This window comes from Harpia harpyja, chromosome 16, assembly GCF_026419915.1.
Source record: "Harpia harpyja isolate bHarHar1 chromosome 16, bHarHar1 primary haplotype, whole genome shotgun sequence".
NCBI lineage: Eukaryota > Metazoa > Chordata > Aves > Accipitriformes > Accipitridae > Harpia > Harpia harpyja.
Window position 1 is genome coordinate 24,887,282 of NC_068955.1, and position 20,716 is coordinate 24,907,997.

At 39.0% G+C, this 20,716-nt stretch overlaps 1 protein-coding gene across 7 annotated transcripts in view; it reads left to right on the plus strand.

Annotated features, from left to right (window-relative positions):
• WT1 (WT1 transcription factor) overlaps nucleotides 1–19,980 on the plus strand; it is a 37,024-nt gene extending 17,044 nt beyond the window's left edge. For 2 of the 7 annotated variants that reach the window (XM_052811395.1, XM_052811402.1), the window contains 5 exons: nucleotides 4,247–4,349; nucleotides 5,839–5,989; nucleotides 13,224–13,313; nucleotides 14,980–15,072; nucleotides 18,504–19,865. In XM_052811395.1, coding sequence (XP_052667355.1) covers nucleotides 4,247–4,349; nucleotides 5,839–5,989; nucleotides 13,224–13,313; nucleotides 14,980–15,072; nucleotides 18,504–18,625 — 559 coding nt within the window. In that variant the 3' untranslated portion in view covers nucleotides 18,626–19,865. Of the gene's footprint in view, nucleotides 1–4,246; nucleotides 4,350–5,838; nucleotides 5,990–13,223; nucleotides 13,314–14,979; nucleotides 15,073–18,503; nucleotides 19,866–19,954 lie in introns of those variants that run through there. The other 5 variants (XM_052811397.1, XM_052811398.1, XM_052811396.1 and 2 more) reach the window with 5 other exon arrangements.
• The last annotated feature ends 736 nt before the right edge of the window (nucleotides 19,981–20,716 follow it).

The window sequence follows — 20,716 nt, forward strand, 5'->3', positions numbered from 1 at the left end:
CATTCTCATCTGTAAAACCTTCATTTTTATTAATCTTCGTACAATCTGTACAACTTTGAGATTAATCATTTTAAAAGAGCTACTCTCCGAGTGTTAAGGATTTGCTGGGCTAATGGTAAATGCAAGCACTTCGAAATACTCTACAACACATAGCGCTTGCTTAGCGTTTTATGTTGCATAAGTATCAGTCTTTGTTTCCCAGTTATCTAGAGTTACGTTTTATGGCTATGTTTCCAGGTCTGTTTCTGGCTGCCTAGAACCAGAGAACGAAATACACCGAGTCGTTTTTTTCACCAACTAACTCGAATTCTAAATATTTATAGTCCAGTTCTGCCTTTGTGCAGTTCCCACTGAAGTTAAAGGGAGTTGTGTATTTACAAGTAAAGGCAGGACGAGACTGTGAGGCCAAATCCTTCAGTCCTTGCTCGAACAAAAATTTCTGTTGGATCCTGGCAGGCCGGTTTGGCTGCATCTGGCCTTGCTTAGTTCTGACTCCTTTTAGGACTTGTGAAGGGATTGGTCTAGCGTCTCTCCTAACTATAATTCTGGGCCTTACTGGGAATTTTTTTTTTCTTTTCTTCTTTGGTTAAGTCAACTGTTCGCCCGCTGATTATCCCCCTGGCTTTAGCTGAATTTCTGCTGGGGGCTGCTCAGCCCTTGGAGCAGGGGAAGACACAGCGTGGGAGCTTTGGCCCTGCTCTCAGCCGTGCTCTGAGTGCACTTGCAGCAGGGCAGCGAGCGGCTCCGTTGGCAGTTCTCCAGGCTGCTCTGGTGTTGCCTGAGCAGCCCATCCTGCTGGGAGAGAACATGTTGGTCCTGGTCCCAGAAGCCTGTCTCTCCCAAAGTATCAGTGTTTACCTACCCTGGATGATCACTGTTCGTCTGAACAGTGCAGTATAATCTCTAATGCGTCTTCTTTTTAAGTTATAATGCATGTGTTGTTAGTGGATCTGGGGTGTACAGTGTACACATTGCAGTGCTTTGGTGGAGATCTAGGCTGTTACCTAGTCCTGAGAGTCTATCAGGATAATTTTTCATTATTATACTTAGAGATTTGGTGGCCTAAGTGTATAAGGCGTTGTCTCTTCGCCTAGTTAAACATAGAGTGCCTGACTAGAAAAGGTGAAAGTTAAGGAATCTCCTACCCTCTCCAAATTTCTGTTTAGTTAATGTACTGCAGGTATAAATTCATCAGTTACTGGTATTGCTCATGTACCTGGCATTGCATCTGATCATTATCTCTTGTATGCAATAAAGCAGGTGCTTGAGTTTCAGTAATGTATTTAGGAGATTTATATTGGTTCTTCTATCAGTGCTTATATTTTAGTATATAAATTGCAGCAGTATGAAACAAGCCAACTGTGCAAACTGTGGTATACATTTTGTGGCATACATCATGAATGCATTGAGTAAAGAGGCTGGCAGAAAAAAAATTGTATTTCACAGTGAGGTTACTATCGATGCAGAGTGAAGGTTGAAGTTCAAGAGAGCAGTGGGGTAGGGGCGGTTTGTGAAAACTCCTCCTTCAGTGTTCCAGTTTCTCCACAGACTGGAATGAACATTCACCTGTTAATAAAATATCTCCCTGAAGGTCAGATTATTCCATAGCGCTTCATAGTGAATAAACAGTATTTTAACCAAGAAATCTCATGTGATACATTTTGCTGTCATCATCCGTATGACCATGCTGAGTAGCAGCCAATGTTGACAGAAACGTGCCCAGTGTAAAATGGGAACTAGGGTTCCTGATTATTAAAGTGTCTCTCCTAGGGAGCTGGTTAAGTAGATGGCTGTTCATTACTTAGTGTATTACGGGTCAAGAGCCTCAGAAAACAAGTTTTAATCTTCAAGGCTTTGCAGTTGTATGTACAGTTTTGGTGACGTGTGACTAGAAATAATGGGAGGAAATACGAAAAAGGCTGAATGTTGAGGAAGGCTTCCCAACTGTCCAATAAAAATTGAGATGGAGATCATCTGGAGGATACCTCCTGTTCATAGAGCCATTCCTTAGGGCACAGACAGGGTCTCTGTTCTGCTGCTTATTCCTGGGAGGAATTATTTAATAACTGACTGGTCTTTACAAAAACGGTTATCACTGAAAGATGAAAACCATGTGAATTTGGAGGGAAAGTTAGGCTGTGTTTTATGGTATAAGCTTTTACTGCATATTCTTGTTCCTCCTTCTAAAGTTTCTGTCCTGGGAATTCTTCTTATCTAACTTTGTGTCTCTTGTTATTGTAATGTGTAAGGTTGCTAGTACAGACGTGAATGAGAGGCTACACGGTTACTCAGGGTGACTAATGCTGAAGTTGATATTTACCCTTGATTTGCTGCTACATTACAGATCAGCAATAGCTTCTACTGCAGCAGTTCCTCCTTGTAAATGGTAGTTCTCATTTCATTTCTGTTTTAAAATGCACTGCTTAATTTGTGATCACCATGGGTGTCACCATGGGTTGGGTGCTTTTCAACCTTTCTTTTTTTTTAACATCTATGGACTTGCTGCCTTTAGAGAGGAACATTTCATGCTGGTGGGGAACCTGAATTGAGCAAATGGTAATAGCAAATGGTAATTTGTTACTTGTATTAGCGAACGAAAGGCCACATCTGGGCCCTGATCAGAGAGGAGACCCTATTTAGTTGGACATGGTACATATCTAGAGAAGAGTTTAATCCATTTAAATCAGATAATGGTATCTTCCTTTATCTATTATTACAGATATTACTACAGATCAGAGATACTTTCTTGCTGCCACCCTGTAACTTATTTCATTATGATCACTCGTTTGCCACTTAAAATTGAAATAAACAGAGCATACCTTCCTAAAAAGTGTAGCCTTTGATTTGAATAGCCAGGTGGAGCCAGGATTTGAAACTGGTATTTTAAGCAGCAAAGGAATCGATCTGAAGGAACACATCTGCCAGACGGCAGCCTGCGAGCCACTACGGGGACGAATAATGAGGAATGCAACCTACATGCTGCATTAAGAGCTGTGCACAAATGCTGCTTCCCTCCTGTTTAGTGAGGTTCACAAACCGTTTAGACATCTCCTGCATTCCAGTTCCACTGGCTGTTCTGCAAATCACTTAAGAGGTTTAAAACTTCCTTGTAATTCTACTCTGCACATGAACTTTGAGCGAAGAGAAAGGAAGGACCAGTGAAATGAGAGTCTGGGCCTGAGGGACCCCTTCAAATTGCTATTGCAAGCATTTGGCAAAGACTGGGATAACATCTTATGTATCCATCTTTGTCCCTAGCTGTGTGCCCTTGGGCTTTGTTCTGGGCTTTCTAATTTCTAGTGTGGTGTAAAACATGAACGCTTACTGTTGCCAATGTATATTAATACATATGGCAATGTACACACTAATGTAACATACTAATTTAAAAATAAAACCTAAAATATGTTTACAAAATTTTGACATTAAGAACGTTGCAAACAGGAAATGCAGCAATGTGCCTAACATCCTAGACGTAGGAGAACGTAGGATTTTGAAGAATATAGTTAGATAAAACATCTGATTGTGACACCCCCAAAACACAACAAGGGTTACAGATTTTTAAAGTTGCTGTGATGCTGCTGCATGAGGAATCTTGAAAATGTATACCTAGTAGGGATAGGCTGGTTTTGTTTTTTTATTTTATTTTTATAAAGGGTTAATTTGTAGCGTATCCTGCAAGCTGATATGTGGGATAAATAGTTCGGACACTGATTTGTAATCTCTGTTTATGAGTACATGACTGCTATTCTTATAAATGTCATCACTTTCTTGGTAGTATCTGGTAATATCTGAGTCATGAGGTGCTGACAAAAATCCACTGCACTTAATGTGAAACTTGAGGCATTTTGCTCATTCCAAAAGATATTAGCAATAGTCAGCCCCACATTTAACTGATAAATAATGTGTACATGTGCACGACACAGTTATGCTGCTATGTGGATTTTTTCCTCTTACCTAAAATCTTTGTGGAAATACATCAGAGTTCAAATCATGACAATTTTTTTTACTGGACTGTCTTAATGGATACTAATAGATGTATGTATGGAGTCAGTGTATTGTGCCAGCGGGAGCAGATCCATACGAAGGCAGAGCAGGCTTCCTTTGGTGAATTTCATTTGAACTTGGATATCCTGGCTATAAAAGCGAACTCTGCATGTTATCACCAACTTAAGCAATGAAACCTCTCACATGGAGCCGAGTACTGAAAAATGTTTAATTTTTCCATTATTCCCCTCTTTATTTGCAGCCATACAGCAGGATATGAAAATGAGAACCACAGCACTCCCATGTTATACAGCTGTGGGGCCCAATACAGAATACACACCCATGGAGTTTTTAGAGGCATACAAGTGAGTATAGTAGGGCATTCTTCGTAGGGAAGTAAAACTGCTGCCTGTTCATAATGTTCATTTACTACTTCACTGGTATTTATAAATCCATCCTTGGTTTGTGGTTTCCCTCTGTTATCAAGAAATGCTTTGCATGAGTGTCCTAACTTCACTGAAGCCACTGAAGTATAATGTAAGATTTCTTTCTGACACAGTCATTTAAAATTGTTTATTTCTTCTTCTGAAGTATATCTGTGAGGCAATATTCCTTACCAGCTTCTCAGGATGGTCCAAAATATATGATCCAGTTTCCAACTTGTAGCTCCAATCGCTTTGGCCGTGTGAAGCTTCTGTGGTTACAATGGACTATGTCTGACAACTATATATAAGAAAGTGTTAGATGACATTTTGCTTTTATGGATTTCTAAACTTTACTAATTCAAACATATTTCCTTAAAACAAAATATAATAAGTGATTGTTTCCTAATGACTAAGGAATTAGTGAATATTTGGAAGGAACTTACCGTTCATGGGAGTTCATTTCCTCCCTTTCTGAAACGGTCATATCATCAATAAATGCCACTGTGAAACATATACCTTCTTAAAACTGATGGCAAAGTCATTACATAATATCTGTCTCTTTTGTGTTGCTCTGTGTTGTCAACGCACATCAATGTTTTTAGATAGCATCTTTTCTCCTTTTCCTTTTCTGTATAGTTTAACAAGTCATTATTCAGTGGCAAGGTCTCAGAAATAGGCTCGTGAGCCAGCTTTTGTTGAGTGAATAAAAGTAAGCAGTTGACGTTGTTTAAGGAAGTTAATTATCACAGAAGTAGAAGATCATCTTTGGTGGAACATTGCGACAGTGGCCAAAATGCATTAAGGCTGAACTATTCACCAGCTCCACCTAGACAGTCTTTCTTGTTTTGTTTTTTACCAATTTGTATTAACCCAATACATTAATTTCCCTGTCCTTTAACTTCATATAAGTATTTAAAATAAAGAGGAGAATGCTACTCTGGCTCGTGCTCTTATCTCTTACACTGGTATAAGCCTAAAACTATTTAATATGCCAATGAGTGTTCTTCCAGGATTGTGTGACTATACATGAGGTCAGAATGTGGCCCATTTAATCTTGCATATAAATATTGGTGAGAGAATTTAATAAGTAGATTTCACTGTATTTCACCTTCAAATAATTTTAATACTCTCCAAAGAACAGGTTAAGGTATACTAAGGTTATACTTCGTTGTATGGCTAATGTAGAATAAAATGTAGAATGTAGAATTTAACGTAGAATCAAATAAAATTTAGAATGTATTTTAATGTAGAATAAAATAAATGTAGAATATACTAAAATAAAGTAAATTTAGAATAAAATAAAATTGCCTGTTTGCAGTATAAGATCTTTATCTCTTTCTCGTGGAGAAGTGCCTCTGTTTGTCTTTGAATATGTTAAGTAAAAGCTTGAGAACATACACGTTGCATTAGCAAGTCTCTGTCATTGTAGGATGTCCGACGGGTGCCAGGTGTAGCTCCAACTATTGTCCGATCAGCAAGTGAGACAAACGAAAAACGTCCCTTCATGTGTGCATACCCTGGCTGTAACAAGCGATACTTTAAGTTGTCCCATTTACAGATGCACAGCAGAAAGCACACTGGTAAGTGTCAGCATGGATTGGTATAAATCACATTACAGCACTGGACAGCAAGGTGGGTAGGGTGATTTTAAAATAGCGTAAAACAGCATGAAATGATCTGCCAGATCAGGGGCAGTGAGAATCTGTTAACTATTAAGAAGTTTCCTCTGCAAGAGGAACTTAGACATCTAGCATCCTCTTGTCCTCCTGTGTAAGCCCTTTCTGGTTGGGGGTGGAGTCAGGGATTGGCAAATGAGCTTCATTGCTATGGGATCTTTCCATGAAAAACTGAGCCTGAAGTCAGTCATTTGTAGACTAAGATCTGGATTCCCTCTGAGTTCAGGCAATATAAGCTACATCTGAAAATGTGGAAATCAAATGCCCTGCTGCACCTTGCCAAAAAGTAAACAGAATTATTTCCCCTATTCGGAGATTTATACTGTTGGAAATATAAAATTATTATATGCCTTTAGATATGCTCCTTATGCATTTTTTTGATTGCCTATCGCATTTTTATTTAGACAGTTCTTTCTGTGCTAATCTAGAAATCTGTGGATAAAATCTGTAAATATGGATGTTCAGTTAGCCATTAATATGACAGAAGGTCGAAGGGATGAAACAGATAACAGGAAGGCAATCCATACCGCTGTGATCTAGTAGATTGTCTAATATTTCATAAAAAAGAGTTGCAAACTTTTCCTTCTGGAAACCATGTAGTGACATTAGTTAATTGTGTAAAATACTTATAGGTGAGAAATGAACATTACAAAGCATTTTTAATTTCTGAATGGGCAAGTCACAAAATATTCAGATAGACTTCTTCAGTGTTGCTTGGATTACATGTTCAAGATAATTTAGATTGTAATGGGAATTTAGTTTTTGGAGATGAAGGTCTACAGAAATGCTATTCTATTTTCTGTAAATAAATTGGAAACAAGAAAATTTGGAGATCTTTTGGGATCCATTAACTGCAGTATTTTTCGCGAGTACACCTAAAGAGTTCTGAATTTTTCTCATAATCACTGTTTCTTTCATTCCTAAATTGATTTACTCTGTATTTTAACAGTCATAATTTGCCTGTTCTGGTTCTGTATTTTATGCCATTTAATTGCTTGGCTTTCGCAATTTTATTTCTGGATGCTTCACAAGGACTTGAGCTTACATCTTTTTTTTTTTTTCCCTTAACTGAAGAAGGTTTTCAGAATTATACCACATATAATCTAGGCATGTAGGGTCACAAAAGCCCCAAAAGACGTAGGCTGTAGGACTATGGCCATCTAACATCCCTAGAGAGACTTCTCCCATTGTCTTTGCGGTCATACATGCCCCTTCTTTGGTTTCCGCTATAGTGGAACAGGGTAGAGGAAAAACAGTTTTTTCCCCTCAAACATCTCTTCTGTACAGGTGGGCCCAGATCTTTCTGCCACTATATTTTGATGTGTTGACAAAAAACCTTATTTCTCAAACCTTTGCAAGTTACTTTTCATAAGAGACCAACTTGATTCCCAAAGCTTGTATTTGCTGATACAAACATTGCCACTGAGAACACTATGTAAGCTTTCGAGGTTGGCTGCAGCTAAAGAGAGGAAGCAGGGGATAGTGCATTGCTGGTATGGGCATTGCTTGGGTAACTTGCCTGGCTGATGTGTTCAGGTTTACGATCAGAAGGGAGTTCTCCCCTTTATCAGGCTGGCAGGGTTTTGTCCTCAGCCTGTTCTATGGATACTAGCCATTTCCTATGACTATTGTCTGGAAATTTTACTTACCAAATTCCCAGCTGCTCTCGAATATGATGCTCTTCATTTCTTGGCTTCTCCTGTGGTCTGTTGGTCCTAGTTTTTGGGAGTGCTTGGTGTACTATGCTGTATGGGAGCATGTGGAGTGGATAGTCTACAAACACTTTTGAGTTAACTTATTTTCTTGGCTGCTTGGTGTGATGGAGGGTCTGGACTTAGTGACCGTAATGGTCTTTTTCAGTCCCATGCTCTTCAGGTGTCCTGGGCAGTTGAACCGACTGTTGTGATGCAAAGCCATTTCCAGTCTCCTTTGTAACTTCATGTCTTTGTCTGCCTAACCCTGATTTGTGTCACCTGTGTGTGGCAAAGCTGATTGTCAAAAGCAAGATTTGGAAACCAGTTTTCTCCAAGGGCAGATCAATCATCACTATGAAGAATGTGTGTGTCTTGTTACTAACAGTTATAGTAGCTACAGTTCACACTTCTTTGCACCTTCTTTCTTTTCTCCACCTGCTTGTTTATATATGTTAGGGGATATAATTATGTGGCTGTCTCTTAGGGTCTCTGGTCATCTCTCTGTTTGTAACCCAATGAACTCGAAAACCCCATTCTAGAATTCTCTGCTAGGTACAGAAAATGGGCTTGGTGGAATTAGCATATTAGACAGAAAGTAGTTGGCAAACATAACACCTAATATTCTTAATAAAAAAAGGGATGTGTCTTTTCTTCTTCTTCAGTATTTTGATGGAGAGGAATCCTGACGAGACAGCCTAAAGTCAGGAGAGCTGTCAGATGTCAGCTCAAGTGGAGGATAATTTGGTGTGTTTGGTATACCTTTCTACAGCCAACAAAAAATTTTACTAATCCTCCTGTAAGATTATTAGTCCTCCTGTAGGGTGGTTCTGGATTCACTCATGAGTTTGAAGCTCTTCCACCTTTGTTAGTGTAGTGGTAAGTTAATTTTTTAAATTACAAACACATGATTTGAAAACAAGCTGTTACATATATCTGATATTAAACCAGCAGATTGTATCTTTGCAGAATAATGTTGGCTCTTGATTATCTTTTTTCTTTCTATAATAGATACTTACAGAGGACTGGCTCATCAGATCTTCCATTCTTCACCAGTTGCAGCATTGCAAAATCAAGCAGGGCCCTGAAACACAAAGTTTGATTCTGTAATCAGTTTTTACCAATGTTTCAAGACAGCCGTAGTTGAAAATATGTTGACATTTTGTACTCTCCAAGACTGCTTATCCATTGTTAACAATGCCTTTATTGAAACACGTACAGCCAAAACCCTTTTTTTCTTATCTTGGTGTATTTTACTGCAGTAGATAGGCCTCTGAAAGGAAATGCAAAAAATACATATAACTTTTCAACAGTACAGCAAATAATGTGAGTTGTCATCCTGTGTCAGACTTCAGAGACTTCTTTGCAGAAACAAATTGATGTCTAGACCTCCATAAATTTCATTTATGATGGAAACATCAGCATTCTTGCCAGACACCCTTTGGGTTCAGTGCCACACATTGGAAAAACTGGATTTATCCTAATGGAAAGCTGAGCATCTTTGCAGAGAAAATATCCTCTGCCTGTTTGCCAGGGATATTCTTCAGCCTAAATATGCTCAACTGCAGGTATGAGCTTCTACAATGAAGTGTGAGAATCTGTAAATCAGGAAGGTTGTCCTTTATGTGGTAGGGGACTCAGGTCTTGGTGGTGAATTTCTGAGGCTCTGGGGGATGTAAGTAATGCAGTCTAATAATGATTTTTGTACTAATCATCTAACAGTGATTTTGCTTTGATGAAAGCAAATATCCTTTCACTATGGCATGTGCCACCGTGCTGCTAAATGCTTTACAGTCATGAGTGCAGTTCATCATTACACCACCTTTGAAAGACAAAGCTATGTCCTCTACATACAGAGATGATAAATTGATAAATGGGTGTAATTGTGCCTGAGCTGGGAACTGCACAGGCTCTTCTCTGAAGAGTCTAGTGTGGTAACTTCTAGGATAGCACTCTCATTAATATTACTTTGAAATACTGACCTTCATACTTAAGCCGTGGAGTACCATTCTGCAGAGTACTGTGGAAGCTGAAAGCTTACATGGGTTCAGAAAACAACTGGACAAATGAATGGAGAGAAGCTCTATTAATGAGTGTTAAATAGAAAGCCACCTTTGGTTTAGAAAGTTGCTAACTCATGAACTGCTGGATACTAGGAGAGTGTCCAGGGAAAGTACTGCTGCATCTTGGCTATCTTCTGCTCTCCTGCAGGCATCTTTGGTGAGCCATGGTGGGAGACTGCTGGGCTGGATGGACCTTTGGCCTCACCCAGCATGGACTGCTTTTAGGCTTTCATTTCTATGGCATAAAATAAGAATACTTATGTATTTAAAATACAAGATCAGTTTCAAAACAGTAATGACATCTCACACCTGAACTACGGTGTGAAGATGACAGAAAACGTTACCTATAAAGGCTCCCTCCTAAATAAAAAACCATACTTTTTATGTAAGTTTGCTAAAGCAAATTATATTGAATAGAAAAATGTTATATTAGTGAGGTAAAGTTGTGATTATGGGATTGTGCTCGATTAAGTGGGTATACAAGAAAGGGGTTTAAATTGGTGAAGGGAGTATAGACAAGCCTTCAGATTCTCATTCAGACTTGCAGTCTCTGGTTTCAAAATCAGCCTCCTCTCCTCACATTTTCTTGTTAGCGGCGGGCTTTTGCTCTTGCAGTAGTCCTTAATTAAATGCAATGATTATGAATATTTTGTGCAACTGCTACAGCGGTAGGAGCTTCTGTTTTCCCATGCATCAGGGCAAATGAATTTGCTCCAGAGAAAATGTGGATTCTTCCTCTAGTTTAAGTTAACTATTTTTTAGCAAATAGGTTTATTTTATTAGAAGCTTTTATTGCGATACGTGCAAAGGCTGATTCATACTTGTTCTGCTATTACTGAGCTTTATTTTTTCTAAATATTTTCCTAAATATTAAAGAACTGCTATTCCCTCTATCCTCTCTCATCTTGACTATTTCATTATGCACTAAGCTTAGCCTTTCTTTTGTGTGCCCTCTTTCAGTAATGAAATGTACATAATCATGGAAGCCTCTGAGTCACAGGTGGAAGGACTGGCGAAGCTTCATCTTCATCTCCTGTTTTGTTTTGAAATTGTATGTGGTCACATAGGAAGGTGACAGCATTATGGGATATTTTTCATACATTAAGGGACTTTAGCCTTTTACTGGTGAGGCTTTAATAGGCCTGGGGAAACTAGACACTGCTCTAACCCCTCTCAGTATAGTGATTTAATGAGGTACTAGCAGACTTTTTCTAATCTGGGACATTTCTGTTGTCCTGTTCTGATAAAACTTACAGGAGTTAACAGGTATGTGGCAGTTGGCTTTGGCAGGCATTTTGCTTGGCACTAGCTGACGTGGAAGATGTAGAAGGAAAGGGAAATTAGGATTTCTGTCCAAATATTGTGCCCCTTTTTGTTTGTTTGCTTTTTTGTTTTCTACGCAGTGTCATCATACCTCTGTGTAAGCATCTTGGATTGATTCCATTAATATATGCATTGGTTAAATTTGTCCTCAATTTAATCAAGATTATATTTCAAAGTATTTAGAGAAATACTTTCATGTGCATGCCATCAGACCTGCTATACTGTTTTATTCAAATACCTCCTTAACCATCTTCTGCGTTTATATTGCAATTAGCAGACAATCATCCTGTCACTGCATTCTGCTCTGCTGACATTCACCCCCTTAAATCTGCCAAAGGACTGAATTCCTTGGAAGTAAGTGGTTTCTGAAGAGCAGGCACCCCCCAGGGAGTCCTTGTGGTCAAAGTGTACGGAACTATTTCAAACACCTGTGGCAACTTTAATCCCTTATGCTAATAAATTAAGCACAGCAGACATGGAAATTGTCCACACCTAGGTTTGAGAATCAGTAAACTCCTTTGGGTGACTGTCACAGGAAGTTAGCTTGTACTTGCAGATTTAGTTGCTTTTGTAAAATTTTGATCTTAGCTGCACCGGTATGAATTTGGAATGCTCTCCTTAATACGCTGCTTACACTGTGTCATCTAGATCAGAAGGCTTCTGCTTTAAACTAAACTAGAATACCAGTACAACCAGAATACATTTCCTCATCATAATAAAATCAGAAATGCAGACACTTGCAATGAAGATTTATGAAAGTGATATGTGTTTAAAAATACAGCTAGAGAAATTAAACCCACTGCCCACTTCAGCTGATGTTTTTCTTTAGGTCCTTCCTGCTGGCCCTTTGTTTTACATCTCAGCTTTCCACAGTAGACAAAGCAGGTCCCAGCTGGTCTCGTGTGTACCTTCCAGATAAAACCCAGGATCCTCCCAGCTTTGCAGTGAGAGTTGTTTCATTACTTCTTGTGCTGAGGCCTCTGTGCAGGGCTGCAGCACTGTAACCAGACTTTATATAGGTATAAATGTAGTTATATCTGAGGCTTTTGCAGGATTCCAGTGTTGTGCAAAGGGGCCTTAGACTAGATGGAATCAGATGTGAAAAATCATACAGCTCCTCCTGTAACAGCTTAAGGATTTTGGGTTTCTTTCAGTGTTGGCCAAATTTCACCAACTCTGTGGTATGCTACATGCCAGCAGCATCTCTTTCTTTCCTCAAGCTCCTCGATTGCTGCATTTCTTTTTGCCTGTTTATGTGGTTGGTGAAGTCCTTTGCATTAAAAACCGTGTTCATTTGAGACACTAGCTTGTAGGGATTTCATTTTTTAAAAAAGTCAGTCTTACTTTTCGTTGCAGAGAAAACCCATCCGGAGGATCTCTGCTGAACTGTATGGGAGGTGGAGGAAGAGTTTATATTTACATGAGGCTTTGCAATAATTCATATGCTTGCCTGTGGGAAGTGTGCAGCTATGTGAGAAATTCTATTTAATGGTGCTTTATGGAAGAAATATAATTTGTGTTTTGGGGAAGAATATGTATTTTTCTGTGGTTGAATTTTGCTCAGTTTCTTTTAATTCATTTAGTGTGGTTAAAATTGCCACCCACATGGATATCATTTGTTTAGTTTTTCCTTTGAATCCAATTTAGAGCAAACTGCAAGTTGTTCCCTTGTACAAATTAGATATTACTGAAACAGGTGGAAAGAGCTTAATATGGTTTTCAGAGAAATATAAACCAAGAGATTTCTGTTCTTTTCCAGCAGAAAATGATAAAAATATTTCATGCAACCTGAAATTTTCTGTAGCTTTAACCTAGAGAGCTATTTTTCAGAATGAGCAGATTCAATATCAGTGTCAATGCAGTAGAATTATGCCAGCCTTTCCCCACTGATTCCAACACATTTGTATGGTTTTATAGCAGATGAGTCCTGGTGTACCACTAGACTGCTTTAGACTGGAGAGGAGTCTAAGTCTTTTGGTGTAACATGTTTCATCTTCCGATTCTAGTTGAGGTATTCCCTCATTTAGTCACATTTTCTGATAAACTGTTTGTCCTTTACAGGTGAAAAACCTTATCAGTGTGATTTTAAGGACTGTGAACGAAGATTTTCTCGTTCAGACCAACTCAAACGGCACCAAAGACGACACACAGGTTTGTTGACGACATATCTCTGCTCATTAGAGTTCATCTTTATATGTGAATTGCGATCCAAAAAGTGTACTTCTAAACTTCTATTTTTCTGATATTGTGTGTGCTCATACACAATACCCAGTGCCAAATTCTTGAAGTTAGCTTTAGGAGAGGACTGTAGCTGGGTTTTTTTATTGGCATTTCAGCACTACTGTGGTTGTATAAGTGACCCTTTCATCCTCACATCATCTTTTGAAACAGCTTTCTTACTGAAACTGCTCTGTACTGTATCCCCAATATAGGGAGTATACTATTTTTAAAAACCAAACAGTTCTGCAAGAAAAAGTTGCCAGTGAGTAACCTGATAAACACTACTGTTGGTATTCTAATGTTTGTGTGGCAATGCTAATAGGTGAATGCTGCATGTGCATAACCTGAAAGGCTGGTGGAATTACTGTGCACTTACATGTGGAAAGCAGAAGCAGAGAAGGAAAAGTCACACCAGCTGTAATGCTTAAGATCCTAATTCAGCAAACCACTTAAACTTAGATTTGAGCCTTTCTTGAATTCTACCAATGAAGGGATTCTAGGAGCAGCAAGGAAAGAAACGTCAAAGATCTGGCTGGTTGGATTGCAAAAATAGCCTGGAAAGCGTACAGCAGTTCACATATAGTGGAGAGGACACCAGCAGTCATGAATGGGTCTGGGTCCTAGCTAGACCTGTGTATCTTTCTCAGTGAATCATTTACTGGGTGAAATGTTCCGAGACAGCCAAAACCACTTGTGAGTTCAGTCCAAATTCAGCATGTTGTTTTCTGTGCACACACCATTTTCTGGAAATGTCAAGACAGCTCATTTCAGCTTTTCAGGAGGTTTTGGAGGTCTAGATTAGATTGACAGGGGAGACGGCTGCCCTTGTCAAAGTCACAGAGGAGGAGATGGTGATGATTCCAGCCTCCTGGCTGGGAGTAGAACCATGAGGGCACTCTGCATGGAGCATGAGAAAGGGCTTCAGAGTCCTCCCCTGACTGAGTCACAGCAAGAAATTCCATTTGGGTCTCCTGTATCTCAGGGAGTGGCCTGACAATTGGTCACTGTTCTGTGGTGGATTTCTGCCTGCTACTTTTCTTGCTAAAGATGTTCTATCCCACTTAAACGGTGTTATTGAGAGATGTAGGAAGTGTCTCTGAAAGCTGGTGGTAAAAGTACTCTATTGGGATTATACATTTTTAGCAACTGTATGCTAGAACATATCTGTATTAAGCAGCCCCAAGACTTTTGTGTAGTGCGTAAAGTCGTAGAAGTGTAAAGTAAGTTAAGCCTATTGGGAGCGTATAAAAATATACTTCTGCACCTCTATTCTTTTTATGTCATATTTGCTCATACATGATACCAATAGTGGCAAGCCACAGGATCAGAATTAACAACTTTTACAGATCCTCCTTAGTCCTACAGCGTAAATGGGTGTTTTTTTATGATGGTGCTGTTTGGATGCCTCAGACCCAGACAAAGGGATGGTAGCCTGATTAATGACTTTCTGTAATGTGTAGGCATGAAGCTGGGCGGAGCAGTTACAGTAACTAGTACAAAAAAATCCAGGCTTTTGAAAATTCAGAAATAGCTGATTTCATTCACCCTTCCAAAAGGTGTTGAGATATAAGAATAGGGGTTTTTTTTGTCTCTTCAGGTGTGAAGCCTTTCCAGTGTAAAACCTGTCAGAGAAAGTTCTCCAGATCTGATCATCTGAAGACTCATACCAGGACTCATACAGGTAAAACAAGTGCGTAAACTTTTCTTCACATTTATATTTCATTATTTTTTTAAGTTTAAATTAATGTTGTTGTAAATTACACGATTAGAAAGTCTCTTAACCAGGAGTTAAATATTCAAAACAACAGAAGGAATTTCAAAGTGTGCTGATTTTTCAGTGTGACTACATTCCCCAAGTGTCATAGTCGCTTTTCACAAAGAGATTTAGGTTATTTTGGAAACTACGCTTTCTTCCGTCATGTTTAAAGAAATTTCAGCTTGGCAAAATATATTTTGTCAGATATTATGAAATGAAAATCATGGTCTCAGCCCACAAATGTCAAGTTGATCTACTGCCTTTACTGAAAAAACCCTACAAGATAGAAATTTTAATTCTAGCTTCAGCTGAAGGTCTGTAATCTAAAGTATTCATGCCTACTCATGCTCCTCCTAAGTGTCAGTTGAGCCTAATGCAGGATAGCACGGCAAAGCTCTTGCTGTTGCTGTTTGTACTGTAATCTCTCCAGAAGATAAAAGGAGTGCCTTTTGCAAACTCACACTGACAGACACTAAAGTAAAAGCTTACTCAAATATTCAAAGACCTTTTTGTAGAAACCATAGTATTTCATATAAATACAGGGTAAAAAATAGGAGGCCATTTTAGTCTACTCTGCCCACATGTAAATGTAAACACCATTAAGGAGCAACTGCAGCAAGCTCTATATTTTAGTTTTAAGTTTTAGAATTATTCCTATGAACTGACATTTTCTGTTCCCTTCCACTATGTATGCAATACTTTTACCAAGTAATTGTTTACTGAGCACTTTGACATGTTACTAGATGTCACAGTGTTTTCTATACTGGTGTTAACCTTTTAAATTCAGTCTCTGTACAGATGGAGAAGGAGCCTGAAAATCTTTTTCTCCCTGCTAAGGATTCTTTTTTCTCTTCTGGAACATAAAAACACATATTTAAGACATTCAAAAATAAAAGAGAAATTTTAATAAAGGAAATAATTCACCTGAGAACAGTGGCATTTTCTGTGGCACTGGCCACATAAATGCTTCAAGTAATGGCCATATTTGCACTTGCAATCTGCAAATGGTAAAGGGCATGGCTGTGTTCCTGGGTTCTCCCCATAGTCTCATGATGAGTTGCAGGGCCTGGGTCTGTGTGCATTTGCATGAAGAAAGATATTTTCTTAATCAGCAAGAGGTAACGTTCTGGTAGAGACAAAATGGCAAGCGGTTGTCACATGCTAGCAAGCCAGGATCAACTACATTCCCTATCTCATTTCATTGCTAACTGATCTGCCAATTCAAGACTTTCATGACTCTGGTAATTTTTTTAACCCAGATTTGCTAAATCAGTGAAGAACTTGCTCTCTTTTTTCTAGTGAAACTCATCTGCCCGTTCTAGTTCTTCTTTGCTCCATGTGATCCAAGCCCACACCGCATTCATTGGTGAAAGCAGCCTCACTTGAGCACTGATAACCTCATAGCACAAACCTTTGCGTGGGTTTGCTGCCTGCCACTGGCTCAGGTTCTGTGAGAGTTCTGCAGCCCAGCTGCGTGCTGCTGTGATGATGCTCCTGTCAGTGGTTTTGGATGTGTCATGCTCCTTTGACTAAAACGCACATATCCTGAGGGGAATGAGCACGAGTGGTGGGTGGGGATTTCTCATCTCCATCTCGCCCTGTAGGTTCATTCCTCTCTCTTTCTTGTACCCCCTAAATTTTGCAGCAAAACACCTAGCTCAAGTTAACTTGCTCCGTGTTAAATCTTGATGAAGCAAAGCCCAGGTGTCTTCCATCTAATTCCATCCTAAGTTTAAGTCAACTGCCAAACTCTTTGTTAAGCTACAAATTCAGGGGGTTTTGTCTCCACAAGCTGTGACAGCAATCTTTGCTGTAGAACACAAAAAAATGAATCAAAGGAAAGCTCCATACATCTATACACATTATTAGCAATGGAAATGTGATTTCTGATATCTGTACAGTGAAGCTGTACAAAGTAATTTGTGCCCAGCACGGAACTAATAGAGATTGCTGCCCCCTGTTGTGAGAGGGCAACCAGAATTGCTTGTGAAACAGCAGAACTGTGCTGCTTTTACTGTGGTGGTTCAGTAATAGATAACTCACATCAGTTCACAGGATGGTTTTGCTAATGCTGCTGAGATGAAAGAAGACCACTTTTATATAATCTGTGATTTTTAACGGTAGCTCTGACCAGATCAGTTCTGTCCCATACTGTTTTATGCACTCCTGTGAGATAGTTGATGCTTTTGCCAGCATGTATGTTAAGTGGGTGAAGTGGATTTTAAACACCACCTCCCCTTAAATATATTGCGCCAGATTTTGCAAACAGAAATACACATTTATGCCAATCCCAGATCCCCTTTTGCCTGAATTTGGATGTTTGTGAAATGCACAAAGTGTGAGGCAAGGAAGAGGAGAAGATGTCAGGGTGAGCTCGTACCACCCCAGTGTGTCTTGAGTTGGAGAGTACGAGGTATGTAGACAGCACTGAAGAGCCCAGCCCCAGAGCTGAACCTACTTTAAAATACTGCATTTATTTTTTGGGGAAAAAAAGAAAATGCAGTTCTAAAAGAAACATGAGTCACTGGGCACTGCTCTGAGCTAATGAAAGCATTCCATCAGCATTCCTGCGGCATCAGAAACACGGTCTGAAATTCCACTTAAACATTGTAGAAAATCAAGAGACTAGATTAAACTGTAAAAAGGTGATGGCTTTTGTTGTTAAAATTGAATGTGCTTTGCTTGGGGTAATTTTTAGTGAATATTATGCTCATGGGAATGCTAGAAAAATACTGAATATTTTGAGCCTTTAACATCTCCCATAGATGTGAATCTACTTTATTTAGACAGTAGTGGGAAACTTCCAGTCTAGCTCAGCAGACTTCATGCTGAACTCTGTTGCTTCTACCATATTCACTTACACTCACCAGTTTCAAAGAACTTCAGCCAAAACTCATTGAACTAGCTGGAAAAACTCTCCTTGACTTGAGGTCAAGCTCTACGTAGTCACTGACAATTTTCACAGTGACTAACAGTAAGTCTGCGCCACAGTCCAAGGTGTGACTGAAGCTTGTGCGAATGCCAGAGTGACTTTTAAACTAGTTCGTTCGAGAGCTGAGAGTAGCGTAGACATGGCAACACGCTGTTCATTAGGGGCCTGTCTTCAGGAGCAAACCACTGCAAAATGTTCTACGTCATCTGAAAAGGCTGTTGTTAAAGTTCAGCTGAGGGAGATGTAGGAAAGCACTGAGCGCTGATGTGAGCAGGAATTGGGGGCACTCCCACACTCTCTCAGGACAGCCCGGGATGCCTTTCCTCCTGACAGGGGCTCTGCCTAGCTCCTCACAGCCCTGCAGAAAGAAAACAAATAGCAGTGTCTCAGGCAAGCTGTATACCCAGTTAATAACAGGGTGTTTTGTTAACAGGTGAAAAGCCTTTCAGTTGCCGGTGGCCCAGCTGTCAAAAAAAATTTGCCAGGTCTGATGAATTAGTTCGTCATCACAACATGCACCAGAGGAACATGACTAAACTGCAGTTGGCCCTTTAGACAGTTCAAACAAGTAAATAAACCAGATGGGACATTATGAGCTACTGCAAACTTTATCAGCCATCTTCGATCACCTCTGTCAGAAAGCCGCAACTGTCTTCGCATCCCATTTGACACAAGTTAACTAAACCGTAGGATTCTGCTCAGCCTTGTCTTCCATTTGGATTTACACAAGTTCCTATTCAATAAGTTCAATAGATTTTTATTTGTAATTCTGTTAAAAAGTAAGCAAGATTGCCACAGTTTCAAGATTACTATAAACTATGCTTACCTTTCACGTCTGTCTCCAGTTTCCTGGTTTTGTTTTCGCTTGAACTTTTCTAGGTACAAATTGTACCTTTTTAAGTCCTGCAGTGGGCAGGGTGATTCCTCCCTGTTGAAGGTAAGCTTTACACTTAATTCATGCATGCATATGCCGAGGTTTCCAAATGCTAGTACAGCTATCCTCACAAAATGAGATGGAACAATCACCTGAGAAACTTTTGATAAACTTTGTATTCATACTGCCAAAGGGCAAGCTTTTAAAGTTGGAAGCTCTGCTTTTGAATTTCACAAATCAAACCTTTTTTTAAAGGATGTATTTCTAGAGCAGCTAAAGCTAGATGAACCAGAGCCTCTCTGTACAGAAAATAAGAATCTTACACCATTAAGTTAACTTGTTTTTTAAATAATCACATAATTGATCCCCCAACACTGTTTTGTTTGTCAATTAACTCTCTCCTTTTCTCTCTCTCTTCTTAATGTATTGGTTTAAATTTATTCTATCATGAGATACATAGATCTCCTTTACACAAAACTAATTCCAATCATTGTAGACATTTGGGGTTTGTTTACAATGTAAAGCCACACTGGTTATGTGGCTAGCAAGCTGTATAAACTTAAAACTGAACTTTTAATGGGGCTGGTCCAGGATCTCCATTAACAGATTACTCTTAAGATAAGTAACTTAAAAAGACTCTTTGTCAAGTATATGTGAAAAAGACATTATTAGTGTAAGGAAATATATTGTTTCAGGGTTTTGGGAGGAGGGGTTTATTATTTACTTTTAATTGCTTGAAATTGTGTGTATATATATATCTGATAATGTATTGCTCTTAGACATCTAAAATTAGAAAGTGTATAAATATTAGATGCATCACTGTTCTGATGTTGTTGCTGTTACAAACTATTGATAACACTAAGAATGTAACCTGCATTTTTCACTGACCTTTCAATTAAAGCCCATTCAAAGAGAAACAAATGAGAGTCCAACAGATGTCTTGTTTCATGTCTGGTATTAAATTTCAAATGCCCTGTCCAATAGTATCCAATTTTTTTTTGTATATAAAGGTACCACCAGCACTGATGACCACTAGTTAACCTGTCCAGGTCTTGACCACAATTTATCCATCTCACTTGGGAATCATACTGGCAGCAGAAAACAGTGTCAAGTTTCATATTGCGCTATAAAGCAGTTGCTTCAATTGTTCATCTTCTTACCAAACTATTCATTTGCTTTCGACCCGTAAGATTTGTGTAAGAACTTTATATAGTAAAATCCAGTTTATACATAGCAGTACTGGCCTGTAGAACTGCGCTGAAACCATAGGCACGGATAACTTCTTAGATTAGGATGTCATAGACTGACTTTTAAGTAAAAGTTAACTTAGAGTTGGGGTGGTTTAAATCAGTTCAGCAGGTTGAAAAAGACAGTCTTTCTTAGATGATGAAGTGTGAAAATGAAGATAAAAAAATACTGTTTCTTTGTCATACTGCCTACTTTTCTTTGGAAGTAAGTACAGCCTGCTTCAATGCCCTTTGACCTTGCAAAATATTTGTATCTCTTTAGCAAAAATCTTTAATGTATCTTGCCAAGCTTTTTTCTCTAATGTACACAGTGGAGTTCTATGATGGGTTGAGCTTTCTCTCTTAAAGTGCAGCTGCATCGTCAAGAAAACTCAACAGTTAATTCTTCAAGTCCTCTTTTTCGCATGGGTATTGCATCACTGTTAATTACTGTTGGGGTACTGTGACTCATTTGTATCAGTCAACTTTATCTTTTGCTGCCAAAAGACAGCACCTCTCTGGAGAAACTCATAACAAGTGTGGCAA